At 36.1% G+C, this 21,743-nt stretch overlaps 1 protein-coding gene across 4 annotated transcripts in view; it reads right to left on the reverse strand.

The window, feature by feature from the left end:
• RYR2 (ryanodine receptor 2) overlaps positions 1 to 21,743 on the reverse strand; it is a 727,449-nt gene that overhangs the window by 42,509 nt on the left and 663,197 nt on the right. For all 4 annotated transcript variants that reach the window (XM_077894379.1, XM_077894378.1, XM_077894377.1 and 1 more), the window contains 3 exons: positions 14,711 to 14,791; positions 13,849 to 13,937; positions 12,607 to 12,735 (listed from right to left, as the gene is read on the reverse strand). In XM_077894379.1, the coding sequence (XP_077750505.1) occupies positions 12,607 to 12,735; positions 13,849 to 13,937; positions 14,711 to 14,791 (299 nt within the window). The remainder of the gene's footprint in view (positions 1 to 12,606; positions 12,736 to 13,848; positions 13,938 to 14,710; positions 14,792 to 21,743) is intronic.

Raw genomic sequence — 21,743 nt, forward strand, 5'->3', positions numbered from 1 at the left:
TAACTTCCAATTCTTCATTCCTTTTGACAAATTGACTCATAATGGATATAAATTTGAGTGAACATTAAAACACATTGACTCTAGAAACAAAGTGACCAGAAGACACTACCATGTTGAAGATACTGACAGATGTTGAAATGGAACTTTTTCCTGTCTCAGCTTCTCTTCTGTCCTAAAGCTAACAGTAAAAGACAGTAAGTGCCAGGCACCTCCCTATTTCAAAAGCAAGGTGCTAGACTCAGGACATGCAAAGGGGGAGAATAAATAGATCTTTCCATCCTACAGATATAAAGGGGATGAAACTGAAAAGTGAGAGACTCTGGAGAACTCTCCATGTGCTGGGCATCTCCACCTTCCCCTCCTGCTGTGATGGAAAAGGAGAGCATCCTTTATGGCAAGTGAGCAAGGAGCCTTCAAAAGGCTATCCACAGCACTTGGCATCTGTCTCCTGAAGCTGGGTATTTTAAAGTGTGAAGGGCACAGAGTGACCAAGAAAGATGTGTGTTTTCTCATTTGGGCTCCTAAGGAAGAAGCAACCCTGTCCAACAAGACTATGGAATCGTGCCCAAAAACATTGTCTTAAAGGGTGATGTGATTCCAAGGTGGACAGACAGGGTCTGGGGAGTAATCTGAAACTGGGTGGGAAAAGAGGCTTGTCCAGGTGCTGGGAAAAGTCAGCAGGCCAAACCCATTGATCAGAGACAGCATACAATATATGCCAGAGCCAGGCCTGAATTATACATGCCCTGGAAGAAGCGGGAAGGAAAACCTTCTCCCCACCCTCCAGAGGATGGAGAGGATGCCAGAGGGAAAGGCAGGGAAAGAGGAAGAGAAGAAGCCTGTTGGGAGATAGAAGAGAAGTACAGATCATACACCTGGCCCTCCACCCTCAGGTTAGAGGCATTTCCAGACCAAGGGTGAGGGGAGATTTTAAATAGGATAAGAGGTAAGTGTGTCACTGTGCTTTACCAACGTGGGACTCTGCCTATAACAAAGTGACTGCAGAAATTTTATTTATTTGAGAGTGGCCAGTGCACAAAATCCTTTCAAAGAGTGGTAAAGAAATGGCCTAGAGAACAAGTAAGAGATAAAGCGGTGAGGAGGAGCAGGTTCCTTTAACTTCTAGCTTAATAAATTCAGGCCATTCAAGGGACCAGGCTACGGGGATTTTACTGAATATTTCAGTCCTGGCTGGCTCTTATAGCTCTGATTTTGAAGCAGTGGATCTTCAGGATTTCACTGGGGTTCAAGTCCAGCATCTGCATAGTGCTTCCCGGTGCAAATACCTGGGTGGGTGTAAAGTGTAGGGGGCTACTAGGTCAACACTAAAATGTTATTTCAGGGGTGCCTGGCTAGCTCAGTTGGAGGAACATACGACTCTTGATCTCAGGATTGTGAGTTTGAGCCCCATGTTAGGTATAGAGATTACTTAAACAAATACTTAAAATTAAATTAAATTAATGCCATTTCAAATAACCCCGACCCCCCCTCCCCCCAGTCAGGAAAAATTTTCTTAATGTGGAATTTAATATTTTAATCAAAAATTAAAATATATAATAAAAGACTCAGATTTTCTGCAAACTCTAGCTGGCCAATAGTTGTTTTTGCAACTCTGAGATGACAGAGTTGCAAACCTAAAGCCAAAGTATCCATGTTTCCTTCTAACGCTGAAACACAGAACTTCTGTACTTTCTAGCACCTGCTCAATCTTAGGCCATGCACTTCTGGCATATGACCACAAATCTGAATGGAGCATGTGCCTCCTCTACTGTGTAACATTCTTATTTTTCACATCTACTCAGTGCCTATATCATATAGAACTTTCACTGACTGCCAGATGGTAGGTTGCTCTTGCTTTCAGATGAACAACTTCTGACAATAACAAATAAAACTTTCTCTTTTCTCACCAAATTCTGTGATCTTATTTTTAGAACTTAGACAATATAATGTCCTCTTATTCAAGCAATTCTTATTCTTCTCCCTTTATCAAAACTGGAATGGAATCCTATAGATGATTACCTTGATTTCACTGGTTTTGGATCTCCTTCTTAAATAATTCTCTACAGTTAGCAAAAATTTGAATCAAAAAAGAGTATGCAGGATCCCTGGGTGGCGCAGCGGTTTGGCACCTGCCTTTGGCCCAGAGCGCGATCCTGGAGGCCCGGGATCGAATCCCACATCGGGCTCCCGGTGCATGGAGCCTGCTTCTCCCTCTGCCTGTGTCTCTGCCTCTCTCTCTCTGTGACTATCATAAATAAATAAATAAAAATTAAAAAAAAATGTAAAAAAAGAGTATGCAATACTGTAATCTAGAAGGCAGTCCAAAGTAAGCATGGAGTTAATGATGAGCTTTTATTCACAATATTAATAATAGTAAATATGATGCTAAAGCAAGATTCTTCAAAATCTATTTCATTAAATTCAGTGTGGTGGCTTGGACTGGTTCCTGGAACAGAAAAAGGACATTCATGGAAATACTGGTAAAGTCAGTATAACATCTGTAATTTAGATTCGAAGATTCTATTTCTACTTCTTGGTTTTGCTACATGTGTCATCGTTACATAAAATGTCAATGTTAGGGAGAACTGGTGAATCTTACATGGGAACTTTATTTTTTCTTTGCAACTTTTCTGTATATCAAAAACTATTACAAAATAATTTTTATTAATATATGTATTTCAGAAATGGTTAATATATATAAAAATACCATATAAAGTACTAGTAATAATAAGTTAAAAAATGAACAAGCCATAATAAGCCAAGCTACTTTATCCCTTCAATGCTCATACAGAATGTTCTCTGTTACATGAACAAGTGACAGAATTAAGTTTGGAGTTCCAGTTCAAGATGGTGACATAGGAGGATCCTGAACTCACCTCCTCCCATGGATACACCAAATCTACAGCTATGTATGGATCGACTGCTATTGAGAAAAACCTAAAAATTGGTGGGCCAACCCCTTCACATCTGCAAATGAGACAAAAAGCAAAGCATATGGTAGCAGGCAGGAAAGGCTGGGCAGTCCTCACCATAAACCCCACTCCAGGTATGATATCTCACAACTGGAAGAAAACTCAAAACCCAGAGTTACTACCTGAGGAGCAAAGGGATTTATACCTCACAAAGGGCACCCCAACTATTAAGACCAGTACTTGAGAAATGAGCCCCTAAAATTGTGAGGCTCCCACACAAAGACCTAGGGGTCTTGGTGAAGTGAGGAAAGAAAAGCTCATAAACTGCCCCTGAGTACACTGGTCCAGATGGAGCCCCTTGTAAAGCACCCATACTTCATATGAAAGAGACTCATTTCCTAATTCTAAAGCATGGATCTAAGGAACAGGGGCCTGCTGCAATGCTCTCCTGGGAGGGAGACTGCTGGGTGCCATCTTCCTGTTTCTCCACTGCCTCGCTAATACTAGTAGGCACCACCTCTATTCTCCAGTCTATGGGCTCTCTCATCCATGCTCTCCCAGGGCTTGACTAAAGCTGTTGGGTACCATCTTTTTTTCTTTTCCTTTTGTTTTTTTCTCTCCCAGGGGTGTATCATGTTTAAACTTCCCCTTTGTGTTATCATAGCTACTTAGTGCTATCTTTGCTCTCTCTCTTTGCTGTGCTTGGGAGGGCCAGAGGAGAGCTTCTACACATGTCAGGTGGACTTGCAATCCTGGGTCCCATGAGACTATAATGACCAGAGAAGAGTTCTTGGCAGACCCAATCACTTCCAGGACATTGCAGAGAGCAGGTAAAAACATACCCCTGATCTTTCTGAGAAGAGGCCTCTGTGTTTGTGTAAGTGCTTTGGCCTGGGGGCAGGCTCCTGGGGTGGCTCCGTCTCCCTAACTCCAGAAAACTGGCATCTTACAGAAAGAGCTTATATCCTTCTCTGGCTAGTGACACGGAACACCTCTACATTGCCTGGCTCTGGTGGCCAGTGAGACTTAAGCTCACAGACCCATAGGATTGTAACCAATGAAGTAAGAGTTCTTAAAAACTACCACCCCCAGAACACAGCAAGCAGCATAGACCTAGGAGCTCAATCTGTCTGTGAAAGAGGTCTATTAGTTTATCAACAGAGCTGTAGCCTGAGGGACAGGCTTCTCATTAATAAGCTAAAAGCAGACTGTAAATCCTTTCAGAGACTTCTGAGGGCAGGCTTGATCTTCACACTCTTGTTTTGCCACATTCCAGAGCTCCAGCATCCTGAGAGGTGAGGTCTTATAAGTGCCTAGTTTCTATGTCCAGTACCCTGATTTGTGTTACTACAGCCCAGGGGACACCTCAGGATCACTTGGCTCTGGGGAGCAGGGTTGTTTGTGTTCTGGGTCCCATGGGACTATAATAAGCAGGAAAACAGCTCTTGGCAGGCTATCACCCCCCAGGGCACTCCTAGGACACCCCAGGCACTGGAAGCAGCCGGAAGCACATTCCTAGTCTTTCCACGAAAGAGGCCTATTTGCTAGTCCTGAAAGCTTTTGCCTTGGGGTCCACCTTCAGGTTTGGCACACATCTAGGAACCACAAAGATATTCTCTGGGAACACAGGACAAGGGTTGCCTTCATTGTGTCCACCAACCCCTGTCTCACTAAAACTCACTGGTATCTCCCAGAAAGGAACAGGCCACTCTTTTGGAACCCCGAATTTTACAACTGCTGCCCAGGGGACACCTCTAGATTGTCTTATTCTCTGGCCAGCAGGGTTTATGCTTGCCATCCACAGGACTATATACATTTGCATTTTTAAAAAAGCTGCTGCCTGAAGATCTAGCTTCCAATCAGCCTGATTCTAGGTGCTAAGATCTGCCCCTTTGGGACACTGACTGGCCTGCACACCTTAAACTACTATCAGTTATTAAAAATGAAATACACTGTTTGGGCAATCATAACAGTTTGAGATACAACCAAAAGCTAGGGCAGGATTGAACAATAAAGTTCATCTCCTATAGGAGGCCACTCCTTCAAGACTAGGAGGGGTGGCTATTTCATCTAACACATAGATACTAATAGTCAAAAACAATGAAGAAACAGGAATATGTTCCAAATGAAAGAACAACATAAAACTTGAGAAAAAAATATTAATGAAACAATATAGAGTTCAAAGGAATGGTCATAAAGGTCCTCCCCAAACTCAGGGGAGAAAGTGGATAAACAAATGAGAAACTGAACATACAAAGAAAATGTATGAAAATTCCAAACAGAAGTCACAGAGCTGAAGAATACAAGAACTGAACTGAAAAACTATCTAAAAGGGGTTTCAACATCAGACAAGATGGAGCAGAAGAAGGATCAGTGAATTTAAAGACAAAGCAGTGGAACTCCCCCAGTCAGAGCAACAAGAATGAAAAAGAATGAAAAAAATGAAGACAGAACAGGAGCCCCAGAAGGAAGAGAAAAGGACAAAAAAACTTATTTGAAGAAATAATGGCAGAAAACTTCCTAGTTTGGGGAAAGTAACCAAATAAGAGAGCCCAAAGAGGCCAAGACACATTATAATAAAAATAATTAAAAGTTAAAGACAAGGGAAGACTCTTAAAACTAGGCAAGAGAAAAACAACTTGTTAAATACAAGAAAACTGCCTACTGTTAGCAAACTTTTTCTGCAAAAACTTCACAGGCCGGAAAGGACTTCAACCAAGAATACTCTATCTGATAAAGTTATTATCCTGAATTGGAGAGATAGAGGTTTCCAAACAAACAAAAGTTAATGGAGTTAAAAAACACTAAACTGGCCTTCCAATAAATTTCAAAGGGACTTCTTTGAGCTGAAAGCTAATTAATAATAAGAAAACATGAAAGTATCAATCTCATTAGTAAAGGTAAATACCTAGCAAAGATCATGGATTAATCACTTATACAGCTAGTATGAAGAATAAAAGACAAAAGTAGTAAAAACAGATGTAATTATAATAATTAGTTAAGGGGTACACAAGGTAAAAAGATGTAAATTGTGACATCAATAAACATAAAACATGAGGGTGGGGAGAATAAAAATGTAGAGCTCTAGTTATGTTCAAATGTAAGTTGTTATCAACCTATAATAGGCTTTTATAAATATAGGTTGTTCTATGTAAGCCTCATGGTAACTACCTAGCAAAAACCTACAGTAGATATATAAAAGATAATGAGAAAGGAATCAAACCATACCGTTAAAGAAAGTCATGAAATCACAAATAAAGCAAGAGAGGAAGAAAGAAATAGAGGCATAACAAAAACAACAAAAATTAGAAAATAATGAACAAAATGGCAATCACTACATACCTATCAATAATTAATTTAAATATGAATGGACTAAATTTTCTAATCAAAAGACAAAGATGGATGAATGAATTAAATAACAAGACCCATTTATACATTGCCTACAAAGACCTACTTCAGATAAATGGACACCTAGATGGAAAAATGAACAAATGGAAAAAAGATATTCTTTGCAAATGGAACCCAAAAGAAATCTGGGTATCTATACTTATATTAAAAAAAATTAGGCTTTAAAATAAAGATTTTAATAAGACAAAGAAGTCCATTATATAATGATAAGGGGGTTAATCCAACAAGGGGATATAATATTTGTAAATATTTATGCACCCACTAAAGAAGCACCTAAATTTATAAAGCAAATATTAACAGATCTAAATGGAGAAATAGATAGCAATGCAATAATAGTAGGGGAATGTATGTTTTTCTTTCTTTTTTTTTTTTTTGGAATGTATGTTTTTCTTAAGTGCACTTGGAATTATCAAGGACAGACCATATATTAGGCCACAAAACAAGACTTAACAAATTTAAGAAGACTGAAATAATATTAAGCATCTTTTACGACCACAGTGGTATGAAACTAAAAATCTATTATAAAAGAAAACTGGAAAATTCAAAAATATGTGGAGATTAAATAACATATTACTGAACAACCAACCAGTCAAGGAATAAATCAAGAGAAAGATTTTAAAAATATCCAGGGCGGCCTGGGTGGCTCAGCAGTTTAGCTCCTGCCTTCAGCCCAGGGCCTGACCCTGGAGTCCCAGGATCGAGTCCCACATCAGGCTCCCAGCATGGATCCTGCTTCTCCCTCTGCCTGTGTCTCTGACTCTCTCTCAAGAATAAATAAATAAAAAATTTTTAAAAATCTTCAGAAAAATGAAAATGGTAACACATAATAAAAATTATGGAGTGCAGAAAGAGTTCTAAGGGGGAAGTTTATAGTGACAAATGCTAACCTCAAGAAACAAGAAAAATCTTAAACAACCAAACTTTACACTTTATTGAATGATAAAAAAAACTGAAGGTCAAAGTTAGTAGAAGGAAGGAGATAACAAAAATCAGAGCAGAAAGAAATGAATTAGAGATGAGAAAGGATAAAAAAGTCAATGGAACCAAGAACTGGTTCTTTGAAAAGATACACAAAATTGACAAACCTTTATCTATAATTACTAAGGAAAAAAAGAGAGAGAACTCAAATAAATAAAAGCAGAAATGAAAGAGGAGACAAAAACATAAAATATAATGAGATTACTACTACTATGAACAGTTATTCTCCAACAGGACAACCTAGAAGAAATGAATAAAATGGTTGTAGAAACATACAACCTTGCAAGACTAAATGATGAGGAAACAGAAAATATGAATAGACACTACTATGAAGATCAAATAAGTTATTTAGAAATTAATTCCCTACAAATGAAAGTCAAGGACCAGATGGCTTCACTGGTGAATTCTATCAAAAATTCAAAGAAGAATTAATACTAACTATTCTGAAACTCTCCCCAAAAAAATGAGAAGAGAAAGGAATACTCATTTTATGAGGCCAGCATTACTCTGATACCAAAACCATACAGGGACACTGCAAAAAAAGAAAATTACAGGCTAATGTCCCTGATGAACATAGATACAAAACTTCTCAACAAAATTTGAATTCAACAATACATTGAAGGGCACCTGGGTGGCTCAGTTGGTTAAGCATCTGCCTTCGGCTCTGGTCATGATCTCAGGGTCCTGGGATTGAGCACCACAACAACCTCCATGCTCAGCAGGGAGCCTGCTTCTCCCTCTACTCCCTACTTGTGCTCTCTTGCTATCTTCATCACTATCTCTGTCTCCCTCTCTCAAATAAGTAAAATCTTTAAAAACAAATAAACAAAACCAATACATTAAAGAGATCATACACCATGATCTAGAAGGATTTATTCCAGGGATGCAAGGATGGTTGAACATCTGTAAATCAATCAGTGTGATATACCACATTAATAAAATGAAGGATAAAAACCATATGATCATCTGAATAGATGCAGAAAAAGTATCTGACAAAATTCAACATCCACTTATGGTAAAAAACTGTCAAAGTGGGTATAGAAGGAATGTATCTTAACATAATAAAGGCCATAAATGATAAGTTCACAGCTAATACCATAGATGATGGTGAAAAGCAGAAAAGTTTTCCTCTAAGATCAGGAATAAGTCAAGGATGCCCACTCCTTGCAAAATTGAGTTTTAAAAAAGCAAAAACAAACAAGTGGGACTATATTTTTATTCAATGTAGTACTGGAAATCTTATCCAGAACTATTAGGCAAGAGAAATAAAAGACATCCACATTGGAAAGAAAGAAATAAAACTATTACTATTTGCATGAAGACATGATACTATATATAGAAAACCTTAAATATACTCCACCAGAAAATGGTTAGAACTAATAAATCAATTCAGTAAAGTTGCAGGATACAAAATCAATATATGGAAATCTATTATGTTTCTATGAACTAATAATAAACTATCAGAAAATTAGAGAAATAATTCTATTTTCAGTTGCATCAAAAGGTTAAAATACCTATGAATATATTTAATCAATTAGGTAAAAAAAAAAAACTTGTACAGTGATAACTTTAAGCACTGATGAAAGAAATTGAAGATACAAATAAATGCAAATATCTCCATACTCATGGATTGAAAGAATTAATATTGTTAAAATGTCCATACTACCCAAAGCAATCTACAATGCAATGCCTCTCAAAATTCCAGTGGTATTTTTTCATGAAATAGAAAAAATAATCCTAAAATTTGAATGGAACCACAAAGGATATCCAAAGCAATCTTGTGTAATCAGAAGGCATCACACTCCCTGATTTCAATCTATACTACAAAACTATAGTAATTGAAGCAGGATTATACCAGCATAAAAACATACCTACAGATCAACAGAAGAGAGTCTAGAAATAAACTGACACATATGTAGTTAATTAATTTATGACAAAAAAAAAAAAAACAAGAATCTTTAATGGGAAAGGACAGTCTCTTTCATAAATTTTGTTGGGAAAACAACATATACCACAAGGAGAATGAGACTGGACCCCTACCTTATGTCATATACAAAAATTAACTAAAAATTGATCAAAGTCTTGAATGCAATATCTGAAAACCATAAAACTCTTTAAAGATAAAACAGTGGTAAGATCCTTGACACAAGTCTTGGCAATCATTTTTTTGGATTTGACTCCAAAAATAAAGGCCACAATAGCAAAAACAAAGAAGTGAGACTACATCAAACTAAAAGGCTTCTGCATAGCAAAGAAGAAAGCATCAACAAAATGAAAATGCAACCTATGGAATTGGACAAAATATATGTAAATCATATATCTGAAAAATGGTTAATATCAAAATACATAAAAATTCATGGAAGTCAACAGCAAAAAATAACCTGATTAAAAAATGAGCAGAGGACCTGAATAAGCATTTTTCTAAAAAAAACAAATACCGATGGCCAATAGGTACATAAGAAGATCCTCAACATCACTCATCATCAGGGAAATGCAAATCAAAATCATAATGTGATATTACCTCACACCTATTAAGATGGTTATCTATCTACATATAAAAATATATAAATATAAATTTATATAAATATACATATTTGCTCTCTCTCTATATATATAAAATAACAAGCATTGGCAAGGCTATTGAGAGAAATGGGTCTCCTTGTGTATTGTTAGTAGGAATGTAAATTGGTGCAGCCACTGTGGAAAACAGCATGGAGGGTCTTCAAAAATGTAAAAAGAATTACCAGATAATCCGGCAATTCCACTTTGCATATTTATCTGAAGAAAATGAAAATACTAACTCAAAAAGATATATGCAATCCTATGTTCATTGCAGCATTACTTATAATAGGTAGGATACGGTAATAACCTAAGTGTCTACTGATGGATGAATGGATAAAGGAAATGTGATATAACACAGACATACACACATACAGGAATATTATTCAGCCACAAAAAAGAAACTTGCCATTTGTAACATGGATAGACCTTGAGAGCATTATGCCAAAGTGAAATAAATCAGACAGAGAAAGACAATTACTGTATTATCTCATTTAAATGTAGATCTAAAAAAAAACAACAAATAAGCTCATAAATATATAGAATAGACTGGCAGTTGCCAGAGGTGGTGGCGGGGGCAGAGCATGAAATGAGTGAAGGGGTCAAAAAGTACAAATTTTCAGTTATAAAATAAATAAATCAAGGGAATGTGATGTATAACTTGGTGATAACAGGTAGAAATACTGCATTATTTATTTATTTTTTAAAAAAGATTTTATTTATTCATTCATGAAAGACAGAGAGAGAGAGAGAGGCAGAGACACAGGCAGAGGGAGAAGCAGGCTCCATGCAGGGAGCTCAACATGGGACTCGATTCCGGGACTCCAGGATCACGCCCTGGGCCAGAGGCAGGTGCTAAACTGCTGAGCCACCCAGGGATTCCCTGGTTGCAGAGTAAATATTTAAAAGTTGCAGAGTAAATCCTAAATTTTCTCCTCATAAGAAAAGAAACTCTGTAACTATCATGGTGACAGATGTTAACTAGACTTACTACACAGATCCTTTTGCAATATATACAGATATCAAATCATTATGTTGTACATCTAAAACTAATATAATGTTTTGTCAAGTAGATTCCTCAGTAAAAAAAAAAAAAATGTTTTGCTCATAGTAAGAGGTTAATAGATTCTTCTGGTTTTAAATACATTTCAGGAATCTCACCTATTTTAGGAACCAGGAAACACTCTCCACTGAAAAGGCATTTAAGTTCCCTATGTTGTAGAGAAGTCATTTTACTAGCTTTCTATAAAATCCATTGGCTTGCTAATGTCATCAAATAACTTTATTATTTAATCAAAATAATTCACATGGAATGCTGTATTGATATCTTTCGAGACATGCATGAGAATAGGAAGGAAACAGTATAAGCCAGTGAGGACCAGGAAATAGGAATATGAGCAGTCTGAAACAGATTTCAACTTTAGCTTTTATTTGATTTAAAGAAAAATTATCAGAATTATCTAGTGTGGCTTTTCCATCTTGAAATGCTGAGGTAAAGTCCTCTTCCCTGCCCAGGGAGAGAATACAGAAAGTGAGATCCTTCCAAGGCACCACTACAGAGGAGAGAATGAGCAAGAGGAGGTGAGGGTCACGTCCTCCCCCCACCCTTACTTCTGCAGCACCTCCCCCTTGCTCACTTGGCCATGCATGTTCACACACGGAGTCATTCTATAAACACCTGCAGCTATGCTAGGCCCTGGGGGACCATCTGTTATTTTTACTTAAACTTCTCCTGCCACAAGATGATGTTTAGTCTAATGAAACAAACTAAATGTATTCCTCCTGTTTTCTCCTTGGCACATGGCTCTTTGAACACAGTGACTTACTGATTCAGAGTAATACAGGACATGGAAATAGAAAACAGAACGATGACTGATGGTCCCTTAAGAAATAGCAAAGTTTTGCTTGTTGAAAACAACACAAAATTTTATAAAATCTTTTAAAAATCTGCAGGTTAAGTCTAGAAGTTTAGCCTAAGGAGAATATAAAACAAATTAATGTTAAAAAAAAAAAGGTATTCTCTTCATAGTTACTGGAATTCTACCTGTAATATACATTAGATTATATAATTTTACATGTACGTTGTGTATGTGCATCTACACACATAAGTACTAACATGAAGTTTTATTTTTTTTTATTTTTTTTCACTCTTTTTTTTTTTTTATTGGTGTTCAATTTACTAACATACAGAATAACCCCCAGTGCCTGTCACCCATTCACTCCCACCCCCCGCCCTCCTCCCCTTCCAACACCCCTAGTTCGTTTCCCAGAGTTAGCAGTCTTTACGTTCTGTCTCCCTTTAACATGAAGTTTTAAATACTATTCTCTTTCATATAAAGTTTCTATGAAACTCCTCATTTTTACTAGAACTCTATTGTGTTCTAGTCATTTAATGCTCTATCCTTTCTCCTTCCCTTTTATTTTTTCTCCTTCCTTCTTTAATATTTATTGAGTGCTTAATATATGTACCAGGCCTTAGAGATACAATGGAGTCAACATTCTGGTTCATGGACTCAAAGGAATCAATAATATCTCAATCTGCCAAACAGTAAAGAAAGTTCATTCCGTATATATTCGCATCTCAATCTGATATTTGTCATTATTGGCTAAGAATCTATGTGAAAGATTAATAGCAAATGTGGATCATAGCAGGAAAATAGGCATATTGGATACTTCCATGGAATTCAGTGCTAACCAATTGACTCTCTTTTATTTTTTTTCTTCAAATAGCAGAAATATAGATATTTACCTGAATATACTCTGTGAGAGTGTTAAAGACTTGCTTTGCTACTTGAATTGCTTTGGAAAAATTCCGTTGTCCTTGTTCATCAATAACATCTTTCCCAGAGTAATACCAATAGAAATCGCTAATGGATTCCTGGAAAAGAGGGATGTTAGGATTAAGCCACATTCTAAAGCTACCACTGACCTGTCCTCCTAGACAGAAGTAACAGCTGAAGAGAAGACGCAGAAAACATAGCTTCAAAAATGATTTTCTGAAAAAATTAAAAAAAAAAAAGATTTTCTGTTTCTAATGACCTTGAACTTGATTCATATCAAGTGAATCATGTGAACATGATTCACATCTGTTCAAAGACACACTGATTTATAAGATTAACACATATTTATCCACTGAGCCATGTTAAATGTTTACTATTTAAGCACAAAAATTAGACAAGCTGTGGATGTTCTTTGGATTACAGACATCTGTAGCAAAGTCCACAACGTTTCCTCATGAGAACTCAAAAATGTTCCTTGTTCCTGTAAATGCCCCTCAAGAAACTGGTTGGACTACCTGTCAGACAAAACCATAAACAAACATCTAAATAAGATCAACATTTCTGAATAGGACATTTTCAACAATAACTTATATTGGAAGGAATTGTAGTTGGCTAGAGAAGTAATACAATTTAGTCTAGCATACAAACTACATTTGGGTTTTGAGATAGGATTTTAAAAATCACAAATATGTTTTCAGCAATATTTCATATTTGCTTCAAAAATGGAAGTGTTAGGGGGAAAAAAAAGTGTTGTGCTTTTATGTGCTCCAGAAACTGAAAGTCTGAATGTGTAGATCTTAAGTTACCCTATCTGGCCACTCTTATAAATAAGGTGAGGGAAATAAAGTTTGTACAGGGTTCCCATTACTTAGGAGCCTACACCGTCAGATTCAGTTTTATTAACGTGTGAAAGATTACTACAGTATCGGGGAGATTTTTAAGTGGTGGAGTGTTAAGCTGAATTTTAAAATTAATTCAACTATCAGGACAACTGAAAAGAATCACATGTTAAATTTAAGTATATTGTAGGTATTTTGAAAGCCTTTCTTTCTCACTCTTGAAAGTTTCAAATACTCTTCCTCCATTTATCTATCCACTGCAGAAGGAAAGTCATCAATCAAAACACATTAAAACATACCCATTTAATAACTCTGCCTCATTATTTCAACAAACTAACCCCTTTCATTTCTTCCTAACAGAAGGCAACATACCTGGACTCTCAGGAGGTAGTCTACAGTAGAGATGATTATGTTGACAGTTGTGTTGTTGCCAGTCTGGGTTCTCAGATAATTTTGAAAATCTACATAAGATCAAAATATGTTACTATAGCTTCCTCAAAAGTTTAAAACGAGTTATTTGAAGAACTCCGAAAGCTGATAATTTCTCCAGCAAAATCAGTGTGGCTAAGAGCTGTCCTTTATCCAAGAGGAGTGTTTTAAGTGAGCCCCCCCCCTCAAAACATCAAGGTGCTTCACAGTATGTCATTATTTAGTTTTTCTCTAAGAGGTTGTTAACATCTGTTTCCTGATTCATATCTCTAGAGCTCTGGGCATATGAATCACCGGAAGGGGTTCCATCCTTTAGGATATAGCAATTAAATGATGTACTCAGTAATCATTTGTTCCTTAGTACTATGCTTAGTGCTGAGGAAACGAAGATAAAATTAGGATGCAGTCCTTGCCTTCACAGATGTAAGTCTGAGAGAGAGCTAGTTATATAAATAGCAAAGGTAAATGCATTATGCTAAGTAATACAATGAAGAAGAGTCCCCAGTTAAAAAGGAGTGGTATAAAGGAAATAAAAGCTATATATTTCTCTAGATATCTATCTCATCAATATCTTTTTCCCACTTGTCTTCTCTAAGAGAAGAACAATTGATGGGAATTAAGTGAAGTGGCTAGCAAAAGGCTTTGAAAGTAGGAATGTAATACATAAAATGTCACAGCGCATAGAATGCTCAAGAATCTTTCTTGACTCAGGGGTGAAGCGTAATTAGAACTAACAGGCCCCTGTCATTACTGGTCTCAAAATTCTTATTCATTGGTACCATCAGATAGTCTGGGTCTCACAAACCTGAGTTGTGTCCCTCACAAAGCAGTTGTAGGAAGCGGAAGAGGTCACAAGTGAACTCGTCATCCTGGAGAACCTTTTCTCCTGCAGAAAGTCCAGAGAAATCAGACATGATCAACCACCCTGGCCTGTCCCTCCCTTCCTATCCCAACCTCCAAAAACTTGCATGTTGATCTAGCATCGTTCTGAACCAAAAACAGTCACAAATCATAGCCACTTTTCTATCTGAAGCTCATATGACCATGCGCTTGGCAGATAGATGCACTTTTTCTTTGTCAAAAAGAACATTTGAATCTTAAAACTCAGGTTTCTCTCTGTTAAAAGTAGCAGCATGGGTTTGGCAACATTTTAGAAACAACCTGAAGATTTAAACTCTTCTTTTCTTTTTCTTTTCCTTTTTTGGGTAAGACATGTATGGGAATGATCTCTACATCTCTTACAAACACCAAAGTTAAGCCTGTTCTGTTCTCGGAATATGATCGAATGATTCAATGCAAAGGCATTCAATGCATATAGAAAACTGGGCCAGAGTTTCTTTTATTGAAGGAATAATTAAAAGAATCCTGTGAAAATTAAAAAGGACTGGGAAAATGTCTCTTAATTAGTTTCAGTTAATGGTCTCATTAGCTTATGGATTTAAAAAAGTAGAGACTTCAGAAATCCGATTGAGAGACATGACTGGTTGGAGCATTACTTCCAGAGGAGAGAAAACTGGAAAACAGACCTAATTCTAAATATCAAACCAAAGAAAGACTTTGATGGCTCATGCTGTATGAGTATATCTAACCAGAAAAGGTTACCAAAAAAAAAAAAAAAAAAAAAAAAAAAAGTGGCTATCTCAGAGCTACAGAAGCTACTCAGCATCATTACAAACAAAACAAAACAAAACAAAACAAAACAAAACAAAACCTATTATTTCTGGGGCAACCATGACACCTCAGAAAAGGGTTCAGATATTGTACCTACATTTCAATCAAAATGTATCTTGATCAACAAGTCACTCTGAAAACAAAAACACAGAGAAAGAAACAAACAAAAAAACAGCACCACACAAATGAAAGTTGATTTGAAAAGCATAGTGTCAGTGGAAAAATCTCCAACATTATGAGTGTATGCTCTGGAATCTAAATTTGTTGTCTAGAAATCAACATGACACAAAAATGTCGTTCGGCAAGTGAATGAATGTTACTTATGTATTTAAAAAAATGGTAATAACTTTTCAGGCTGGAAATACTTCGGGCCAAGAAAGAAAACTATGCAATGACCATGTATTTACATTAACTAAAATCATGAATGATTATAATGACAGAGAGCTGATGGACTTACCAGTCTGCAGTCTGTGACTTTCAAAGTGAGAGGCTTCATATAATGGGAGGGTTAGGAAGCAAAACCATTTTGAAAACTAACATAAACATTAAAAAAAGTACATAAAATCACTGTACTGGGTTCCCTGTAAGATATGATATTTGGTGACCAAACTAAAATCACCATGTATACAGATTAGTTGTGTAGTAAGTTTAAATGCTCATTGCTTTGAATCTCAGTACATGGCTGATAAGCCCATACCTCAGTGTCTACGTTCATGGCGAGATAAGAAAGAAAGAGAGAATAGGCTAGGTTGAATTCTTCACTGATAATACTTAGTATCTTTCCATGAACTATGTGAATCATAAGAGTCTTTAAAATGATATTTAAATCAAAATATTATGAGTTGGCTACACAGATTTATTGATTCTTCCCTTATGAGCCCATCTAAAATGCTTTTTTTAAGAAAATTGAATCAACAGACCATGTACTTTCACTGTTCATATACTTAATGTGGAATAAGTAACCTTTAATAGAAAGTATTCAGAAAAGTTAATCATGAAAAAATATATAGTCCTAAAAATGCTCTGCACAATGCACACTGATTTATAACATAAGGTTTCATTTGTTGGCATGCACAATATTTTCTTTATGTATACCAAAACACATACAAGTAATTTTACTCACATAAGAACAGGCTGCACACAGAAGAACAGTAGGGAGAGAAGAGTGGGAGAGTGTGGGCCAAGCCTTCATTTACCGTCAGGTGATATGAGGAATAAACTGGGGTGCTACTGCTTAACAAACACATCACTGTCTGATTAAAATGCTGCCATTCCCCATGCTGCATGTAAGTAGTACAATAACAGAGATGGATGATGGCTTTATGTCTGCAGAAGGTACAGGATCAACAGTTTGTTTTGTGATGTATGCAAAGGAATTCCATTGTAAGATGGAAACTAAGATTAATAACAATGAAATGGTGTAAAATGTAATTGAAAGTGCTCTGACATTCTTAAAATATTATTTGTAATAGCTGTGTGATGGTCAAGTATGAGTACTATAAAGGGCATTCTTTTGGTTTCGTTTTTAATTACTTATAAGGGGCTTATGTTTTCTAATACTGTATTAAAGGGAGAGTTTTTTCAGTATTGTCGCTGATGAGGAGATGGTTCTTTGTGCCCCAGTGTTCTCTTCTTTGAAATGAGAACATGTGCACTATCTCACTAGCTCTTCATAATTTGTGTGAATATTTTTAGAAATTGTGGAAAGGTTATGATTATTAGTAGCAGTGCAATAATACTAAATAAAGATGGGAACAACATGTTTAGGTGATGAATGTGGTTATCTGAACATATTTATTAAACTTGTTTATATTTTTAAAAAGCCATCTTAATTTTAATGGATCAAAATATTCTCAAAAACATAAATTTTCACTTGGAAATAATAATAGTAGACTTTCTTTGTTCAAGCTACCAGTAAAATTAGTTCCTATATTAAAAATCTAATCACTTATTTATTTTATTTTTTAAAAGATTTATTTATTTGAAAGAGAGAAAGAGAGAGAATAAGTGAGGGGAGGGGCAGGGAGAGAATCTTTAAACTGAGTCCCTGCTGAATGTGGATCCCAATGTGGGACTTGATCTCACGACCCATAAGATCATGACCTGAGCTAAAATCAAGAGTTGGATAATCAACCAACTGAACCACCCAGGCACCCCCTAAAAATCTAATCACCTTTAAAAGCCACTGTTCTACTCACACTTGGTTTATCTAATTAATAGAAAAGTACACAAGGGTTTAAGTGTTTGTTTTATTATCTAAAATACCAATAATTGCTAAAAATTATTAATAATTGTTAGTAAAATTAATGTAATAAGTGAAAAGACTACCTAGTAGATACATAAAAACAATTGAATTAGGAGAAATAGACCAAAAGACTAAGATCCTCTTTGTTGTAAGGTCTTTTCATGGCAGTATTTCCAATAATGGAAAGCTAAAAGGGTAGCATAAAATAGAAGACTGGATTTTAATGTCACTGCTTAAATGGTTTAACTGGCTGCTTAAATTATACTGTCACTCAACCAAAAAGGATATACTTTTTTAAGTGGATTCATGATTAATGTTTAGTTGGTGATTACAGTGTGCTAGGCATTGTGATACATAGATTTTTCTCATTATTTCATTGCAGGTTTGCAATAATCCTATGAATCAAGTGACATGAAGTCCATCTTGTGGTTAAGTAAAAAAATGAGAAATTAAGTAATTTGATGAAGATCCTATAAGTAGTAACTAATAAAGGGTTTGAGTCCAGTAAACTTCAATAAACATTCATTAAGTGTCTTCTATATGCTAGGCACCTTGTGAGGTCCTGGATATATAAAGACTAACAGACACAAGCCTGAACCTGACAAAGTTCATAGTCTAATGGAAAAGACAGGCAATGAACAGGTCATTTCAATATCATGTGGTGTTTCTAAATCCAGTATGCTATAGTTTCTAAACTTTGTAAAGCTCACATCAGTAATCCATAAGATCTTTGGCTAATAATCTCGGACTATATGCACTATGTTAAATTGTGAACACCTACTTGTTTCACCAATGTTAGAACCCATGGAAAACCATCTTCCAGATATGTGGCTTTGGGAAAGTCAATTCACCTTTCTGACCCTTTGTTTCATCATTTTGGTATGGGAATTAACAATTTCCCAAACTCCTTACTTTATAGGGTTGTTGAGAGAGTAAAAGTGGTTTAAGCAAGTACAGTTGCTTCGAAATATGCAAAGCAGAACAGGGATAATGGTGAAGTTTTAACCATATGAAGTCATAGGTTCAAAAGACCTAGGTTTCTAAAATACAGACTTCCAGTGGGTTGTGAATATGAAAAATAATCTACATATTTATGCACTCAAAGTGATACCAGTGATAAAATGCATCTCTATTTCAGATCCCAAGACAATAAAAATGACCACTATGTGAAATTAATTAGGTATTTCCCTGGATAACAGAATTAAAGTACATGTTAGAGGAAGACATCATTTTGCTTTCAAATGTGATTTGCAGATTATTTCTCTTATAACCTCTTAATGCCTTTCTGCACCCATTACTCCAACTGGAATTTTTACTGTTCTTCATCCATTCCATCCACCAACATCCTAACTGATCCCTCTGCCTTCAGGCTGTAATACCCATCTTACACACTGTTGCCTACAACAATACTTGTAGGCAATCTAATTATAACACTCTCCCAATAAACAGATGGATTCCTTTAGCAATAGATATGAAAAATGTTCTCTTAAAAATTCCCTCAGTCTATCATTATAATAACCTCAGAGCTCCCCAACCTCCATGAAGGAAATCTCGCTGCTCACTATCTTTGGAGGACTCAAGATCTATTTAGCAAACTAACATTACTGAGGAATCAGTAATCTGAGCACTTTAATGTTGCTGGTTTGAACAATGTATGCTAGGAACTTAATGCCATGTGGATCATCACACAACACATAATACTACCAAAGTGTTACTTATGTAATGGCTCTTGGTGGCCTCAGAAGGAAAACACAAATTTCTTGGCATGGCACAAAAGGCTTTGACAGCATCCCACAACTATCTTTTCCCTCTAGTCTGTTCATTTCTCTTCAACCATACTAGGCCAGTAGTGTTCTTTGTGGTGCTTTGTACCTTAACATGCTTTACATATGTGATTCCCTTCCACTGAAATGCCTTTCATTGCCTTCCTAATCCACCAGGCAAATGACTATTTCAGGCCATCTCTTACTTCTACTATGATCCTTACCCCATCAGCCTGGTAGCCAAGCACTTCAACTCAGTTCACTCATACACACAGATCATGGGTTTTGACGTTTTTTGTTTATGAGTCTGTCTATACAATACTGAGCCCATAAGAACTCCAATGTCTAGGAGAGCATCTAGCACATAATAGCCACTCAAATTTCCATCAGTGTGTCACTGTTTAAAAACTGTGCGGGGATGTTAGGTAAATCTATTTAGTGCCATGAACGAATATCACAGGCTTTCCTTGAAAGTAAAATTAACCCACAGGAAAGACAGAGCAGAACTACACTTGTGTCAGACTTTGCAAATCTGGGGTGGGAGATAGCCAGTAAATAATTAAAATACTAAATAAACTACTAAAAAAATTAGGATAGCCAATATTTAGAGATTGTGTTATCTTTTTCATTTATTAACAGTTAATTCTTTTGCTACCTCTTCATACAAACTTGATGAGGTCACTATAAACACACCAAGGAAGAACCTTGATTCAACACATTATCAGAAACAGATGGAAATTCAGAAACGTTAACTGGGAGTTCATGTTTTATATAAAATTTTTAAAAATCTAAATTTCTGAGGAATGAGATCAGCCTCAAGATTTCATCTTGCTGATGAAGTCTAGGATCACTACAAAAAGATCAAAAAATAAAATGAAATATCTTCTACTCCATACCAAGAAGTTGAAAGAAGAAAAACTGCACTTTCAAGCTCATAATGATCTTCATAATGAGGCTAAATGGTTCTGACAAAAAAAAAAATCCAAGGATGGAATGAGATTTTAAATATTTATATAGGTTTTTGGTTTTGAACTTCATTGTATGTGAGAGGAAAATACGACTAAAAAATATACAGAGGACAACACTGAGCACATCACAAATCTACTAAACATACTTGCCAAAGAAAACTGTTTTGTTTTGTTTTTTTAAACAAGTGGGAGGTCCAGGCTTTTGCAGAAATGGGGTAAATTTAGAAAGAAGGGACAGTAATACTGGCAAACTTAAGTGCTGGTAACAGCAGTGGAAAAAGGAGTGTTAAATGATTAGTCTGAAATCCTTGTATACAAACCTTAAAAAGTCATGTATTTCCTCCTGTCATCTCAATACAAGATTAGGAGTATCACGTGTGGCCATACAAAATTCTAAAGTGACTTTACAATTCTAACATTAAGTGCAAAAATTGGCAAAAGATTAGTGTCTTTGAGGGGAAGAATGGGTAACTAGTAAAGAAGTAAAAAAATACTACCTAAACAAATATGATAAATATAAAATAAGCCCTGGAAGATATTAAAAGATAGGGGTAAGGGATTTTCTTGTGAAACTGGTAACAGCAGGAGGCAGAAAGCCTGTATTTCAGTCTTAACCCTGCCATTTCACTGTGTGAAATGGACAAGCCATGTAATCTTTCCATTCCTCAGTCTCCTCACCTATAAAATGGGGACAATACTTTCCTGGGGATTGTAAGTATCAAAAAGGTACATTTAAGTTAAACATTTTCCATGGCTATATAATTTACAGTCATTTTATCATCATCAGGACAAGATTTAGCCTAACAGAGACAGTTGGTTAGGAGGGAGAAAAGTTAGGTCATCAGATTATTTTCTCAAGTCATGCTGACTTGATACTGCTTGGGCCTCAGGCTCTTAAGCTACAATAGCACTAACATTGAAATTCTTCAACCTTCTCTATGTATTCTAGGAGGAATGGTTGATTATCCTTCTCCTATGAGGGTACAAACTTCTTAACTTCCATAGCCACTTAAACACAAGAACGGGCATGTCACAAAAAATTTCAGAATATGCCAAAAGATGGAGTTGCTTTAGGTGTTCTTAATTTGGGAAGTAGTAGAGCAAGTGAACTGCCATTGTGGGTTCTAACAGGCCTCTCAATTAGGGCAAGACTACATATATCTAGAGAGCATGATTTGATCTCTAAAGCCT

Source organism: Canis aureus, chromosome 4, assembly GCF_053574225.1.
Source record: "Canis aureus isolate CA01 chromosome 4, VMU_Caureus_v.1.0, whole genome shotgun sequence".
Lineage (NCBI taxonomy): Eukaryota > Metazoa > Chordata > Mammalia > Carnivora > Canidae > Canis > Canis aureus.